Genomic DNA, 5557 nt, shown 5'->3' on the forward strand with positions numbered 1-5557 from the left:
AGAATGACACTTAGTTTCTCTCCACACCCCACCTTAACATGCTCTTGGACCTTCCTGCAGAAAGACCCAGGCTATTAATCTTTAGGAATTATCCCAAACTGTTTGCTGCTTAAAGAAAGCCCTACATCTCCCAGTAAAGCTGTGGGATCCATGTTTCACCAAGATGAATGCAATAGGTAGCGGTATATACCTGTCTATCGGCAGAGGTTCGCCGAGGAGGCTGGAGATCACTGTCTCTAGGTCACGGTGAGCTAAAATGGACACCGCCTCCACCAGGAACTGCCTCAAGCTGCCCTCCTGGATAGTAGGCATGTGGCTATATATTATAACCAGGATATCTGGCACCTGGAAGGAACAAAACCAGAAAGAAATGTCCCTTTTTCTTTCTCTCCATTCATTCTACAGAATCAAAACCTTTATTTAGCTATTTAGCCAGTTGCTGCTTTTTTAGAAATTCTTCACTTCAAGAAACAAATGTTCAAATATGTCTGCATAAATTTAACCCACAAAAATTGCCCACATTTGGCTGTAAAAACTAACACTGACACACACATATACATACCAGGTAATGTAATGTGGTGGTGCCCAGCTATGCATTAAATAAACCAGTTCGCATGCACAAAAGAAGGCTTTGCTTGCCCACATTTTGCAGGTGTGATTTAAGCAGCCAAATCTGACCATTTGCCTCGAAGAATGCCTAGTTCATAAACAACCACAAGCAGAAAATATGCAAGTGCTTTAAACACAGTGAGCAAATGCCTGGGACTATGAACAGGTGATGACCTCTCATATTCACTCCTGGCCCTTCACGTCTCCAAAACACTGTGCAAACATGGCAGTTCTGCTGCGAGGGTTCCCTGTCCTGAGGCCTTTCACCAGCCTTGTTAGAAGATTTGTGGAGTGCTCCTTTCATCTAGCGCTAACGCACTGGGCTCCAGAATAAGGCCTTGTCTACACTACGAGAGTAGTTCGATTTTACTTGCATCGAATTTTTGTAATCGATATTGCAAAGTCGAACGTGTGTGTCCACACTAAGGACAGTAATTCGACTTTGTGCGTCCACACTAACGGTGATAGCGTCGACATTCGAAGCGGTGCACTGTGGTCAGCTATCCCACAGTTCCCGCAGTCCCCTCTGCCCATTGGAATTCTGGGTGTAGCCGGCAATGCCTTCTGGGTAACAAAATGAGTCGAGGGTGCTTTTGGGAAACTGTCGTCATCCGTCCATCACTCCCGCCCTCCCTCCCTGAAAGCGCCGGCGGGAAAACAGTTCGCGCGCTTTTCCAGTCATTGACAGCGCGGACGCCACTGTACTCCGAGCATGGAGCCCGCTGCGACCATCGCTGCAGTTGTGGCCGCTCTCAACGTCTCGCAGCTTATCATAAAGGTTTCCCTGAGGCAGATGCAGAAAAGTCAGGCAAGGAGGCTACGGCACCGCGGTGATGTCCTGAAGTCTGAGAGTAGCACAGACCTGTCAGAAAGCAGGCGACCCAGCGCCGAGGACATCACAGTGGCAATGGGTCATGTTGATGCCGTGGAACGGCGATTCTGGGCACGGGAGACAAGCACTGAGTGGTGGGACCGCATAGTGCTGCAGGTCTGGGATGAATCCCAGTGGCTGCGAAACTTTCGCATGCGGAAGGGAACTTTCCTGGAACTTTGTGAGTTGCTGTCCCCTGCCCTGAAGCGCAGTGACACCCGGTTGCGAGCTGCACTGAGTGTACAGAAGCGAGTGGCCATAGCCCTGTGGAAGCTTGCAACGCCAGACAGCTACCGGTCAGTCGCGAACCAGTTTGGGGTGGGCAAATCTACCGTGGGGGTTGTTGTGATGCAAGTAGCGAAGGCAATCGTTGATGTACTGCTGCCAAAGGTAGTGACCCTGGGAAACGTGGAGGCGATCATAGATGGCTTCGCAGCGATGGGATTCCCAAACTGCGGTGGGGCCATAGATGGAACTCACATCCCTATCCTGGCACCGGACCACCAGGCCACCCAGTACATTAACCGAAAGGGATACTTTTCCATGGTGCTGCAAGCACTGGTGGACCACAGGGGACGTTTTACCAACATCTACGTGGGATGGCCGGGCAAGGTTCATGACGCTCGTGTTTTCAGGAACTCTGGTCTGTTTAGACGGCTGCAACAAGGTATTTACTTCCCGGACCACAAAATAACTGTTGGGGATGTGGAGATGCCTATAGTCATCCTCGGGGACCCAGCCTACCCGCTAATGCCCTGGCTCATGAAGCCCTATACTGGCGCCCTGGACACTGAAAAAGAACTCTTCAACTACCGGCTGAGCAAGTGCAGAATGGTGGTGGAGTGTGCTTTTGGCCGTCTCAAGGGGAGATGGAGAAGCTTACTGACTCGCTGTGATCTCAGCGAAACCAATATCCCCATTGTTATAGCAGCTTGCTGTGTGCTCCACAATCTCTGTGAGAGCAAGGGGGAGACCTTTATGGCGGGGTGGGAGGTTGAGGAAAATAGCCTGGCTGGTGATTACTCACAGCCAGACAGCCGGGCGATTAGAAGAGACCAGCGGGAAGCGCTGTGCATCCGGGAGGCTTTGAAAGCAAAGTTCCTGAGTGAGCAGGGTAACCTGTGATTTTATAGTTTGTGTACTGAGAAGCTAAACCTGCCCCCGTTTCTTTACCCAGGTAATGTTGACTATCCTATCCAGTTACATACCCCCTTCACCCCCCCTCCAACACACGTGTCGAAATAAAAATAGTTCTACTTTGTTAAAGCACACCGTTTTCTTTAATACTGTTTTAGCGGGAATTTTTTAAAACTGGGACGCAGACTGTGGTGCGGGGCGGGTCTAGTGTTGTGATGCGAATGCAGCTTCTAAACTCAAGGATTGACAGGCTCCGCTGCGGTGGGATGCTTGTTTCAACGGAGCCTGTCACCCCTCCTGATCGGGACTGTGTGTATGGGAGGTCTATTTGACTTTGTGGCAGGGGGAGGACGGTTACAGATCCCATGCTGTGTGGCTCTGTGATCCTGTCTAAGGACCGGCGCTTAAGATCTGTAACTGCCCTCCCCCGCCACAAAGTCACAGAGCAACCCACCCCCCCCAACATTACATCAAAACAACCTCCCAGACTAACCGGGGCAACTAGTCACTGCATCACTGCACTGTGTATATGCCCTGCTGCTGTGCCTGCCCCCGACTATGTACCCTGCCAAAGGAGACTGTCCTGTCCAATTTCCAACCCCCTTTCCCCTCCTCCTCCAAAAGAACATGATTGAAACAGTAGTTAACAGAAACGAATTTTTTATTATCAACTACACATGGCATTGGGAGGTGAAACTTGGACGTGGGCTTGTGTCAGGCGGGAAGGAAAGAACTTTTCAAATTTTGGGAAATGAGAGCCTTCTGCTACTAGAGCTCTCTGCAGGGGTGGAGTGAGAGTTAGCAGGGACTCTGCCGCCTCTCCTTCTTTGCACTTTGGGTGAGGTGGGTATGGGACTTGGTGGCGGGGGAGGGCGGTTAGAGATGGACTGCAGCGGGGCTCTGTCCTCCTGCCTCCGTTCCTGCAGAACATCCACAAGGCGCCGGAGCGTGTCCGTTTGCTCCCTCAGTAGTCCAAGCAGCGTTTGAGTCGCCTGCTGGTCTTCCTGCCGCCACCTCTCCTCCCGATCCATGTTGGCTTGGTGCATTCGGGTCAAGTTCTCCCGCCACTGGGTCTGCTGTGCTGCCTGGGCTTGGGAAGAGGCCATAAGCTCAGAGAACATGTCCTCCCGTGTCCTCTTCTTCCTACGCCTAATCCGCGCTAGCCTCTGGGAGTGTGATTCCAGGCTAGGTTGTGAGACAGTCGCAGACGGGGCTGTGGAAATGGGAAAAAGGGAGTGAATTCCTCTGAAAGATAAATGTAGTTGTGAACAAAGAACATAGTCTTTCTCTGTGAACAAGACCATGCACAGCACCTTTCACATGCGCACTCAGCACAAGGTCGAATTCTCGGCCTTCGCATTCTGTGCCTGGGGTCTTGAACAGCACATTTGAGAAGCGAGGCAGCACAACGGAATTTCTGTTGCAGGCAGACATGGTAAGCCGTACACTTGTGGCAGTTTAAAACTTTTATATTACCACTGGCCTCATTTCACATTTAAATCAATGTCAGTCCCTGCTGCCAGCAATCCGGCAAGCGGGAACTCTGCCCCTGTCCCACCCCCTCGCGGCTGTCCCCGGGAATGATCCCTTTCGGCTGCCCCTCTCCCGCCTCCACCGCGTGGCTGCAAACCAGCGGTGACAGTTCTGTAAAGGAACGGGAAAGCAGTCCCAACACTAACATTCCCCTACCTAATTAAAAGCAGGTCACCATGGCCGACATCACCCTGATGAGGATCTCCGAGAGCGACAAAGAGAGAATGCTCCGGGAAAGCCTCCAAAGACCAGGGCCGTATGCCGCCCTGCTGTGCAGAGCAATGATCCCCGAGTACCTGATAATCTCGTGGCGCGGCAACGTGTCGTACTTCGGAGGACCCAATAAGGCCGCTCTCCCCAAGAACCTCATGCAACGGCTTTCAAGTTACCTCCAGGAGAGCTTCATCGAGATGTCCCAGGAGGATTACTGCTCTATCCCCGCACATATAGACCGCATTTTACTGTAGCTGCAGTAGCAGGGAATACACAGTAGAGCGGCTTGTGCAGGACAATCACTGAAAACCGGACATTGCTAGATTTCTTTTCAAAACTTGCACTGCCCCTTACTAAACCGTTAAGCGCCTAGGGCACACTAATCATGAACAACCCATTCTTTTAATTGTTAATATTCCTGTTTTGTTAAAAATAAATGTTTAGATGTTTACAACACTTACTGGCTGATCCTTCACCAGATTCTGTGTCCGGGGTAATGGCTGGGGACGCTTCGTAGGGGATCTCTGTAAGGGTGATGAAGAGATCCTGGCTGTCGGGGAAATCAGCGTTGTGAGATCTGCCAACTGCCTCGCCCTCCTCATCTCCTTCCTCATCTTCCCCGTCCCCTAACATGTCTGAGGAACCGGCCGTGGACAGTATCCCATCCTCAGAGTCCACGGTCACTGGTGGGGTAGTGGTGGCGGCAGCACCGAGGATGGAATGCAGTGCCTCGTAGAAACGGGATGTCTGGGGATGGGATCCGGAGCATCCGTTTGCCTCTTTGGTCTTCTGGTAGCCTTGTCTCAGCTCCTTGATTTTCACGCGGCACTGCGTTGCATCCCGGCTGTATCCTCTCTCTGCCATGTCTTTAGAGATCTTCTCGTAGATCTTTGCATTCCTTCTTTTGGATCGCAGCTCGGAAAGCACGGACTCATCGCCCCACACAGCGATGAGATCCAAGACTTCACGATCAGTCCATGCTGGGGCTCTCTTTCTATTCCCAGACTGCATGGCCATCACTGCTGGAGAGCTCTGCATCGTTGCCAGTGCTGCTGTGCTCGCCACGATGTCCAGACAGGAAATGAGATTCAAACTGGCCAGACAGGAAAAGGAATTCAAATTCAAATTTTCCCGGGGCTTTTCCTGTGTGGCTGGTCAGAGCATCCGAGCTCGCACTGCTGTCCAGAGCGTCAA

General features: G+C 51.6%; 1 protein-coding gene across 1 annotated transcript; it reads right to left on the bottom strand.

Moving 5' to 3' along the window:
• Window positions 1-2826: 2826 nt before the first annotated feature.
• Window positions 2827-5506, bottom strand: LOC135980495 (uncharacterized). The gene is made up of 2 exons (XM_065580464.1): window positions 4825-5506; window positions 2827-3830 (listed from the first exon to the last, which is right to left on the bottom strand). Exons 1-2 carry the CDS (start codon window positions 5399-5401, stop codon window positions 3355-3357), a joined length of 1053 nt encoding a protein of 350 aa, XP_065436536.1. The 5' UTR covers window positions 5402-5506; the 3' UTR covers window positions 2827-3354.
• Between the last annotated feature and the right edge of the window lie 51 nt (window positions 5507-5557).

Source organism: Chrysemys picta, unplaced genomic scaffold, assembly GCF_011386835.1.
Source record: "Chrysemys picta bellii isolate R12L10 unplaced genomic scaffold, ASM1138683v2 scaf3637, whole genome shotgun sequence".
Taxonomy (NCBI): domain Eukaryota; kingdom Metazoa; phylum Chordata; order Testudines; family Emydidae; genus Chrysemys; species Chrysemys picta.

Coding starts and splice junctions, on each gene's coding strand:
- LOC135980495 (XM_065580464.1), bottom strand. CDS start 5,401: ATGCAGAGCTCTCCAGCAGTGATGGCCATGCAGTCTGGGAATAGAAAG. Junction 3,831..4,824: donor ATCTGGTGAAGGATCAGCCA/GTAAGTGTTGTA, acceptor CCATTTCCACAG/CCCCGTCTGCGACTGTCTCA.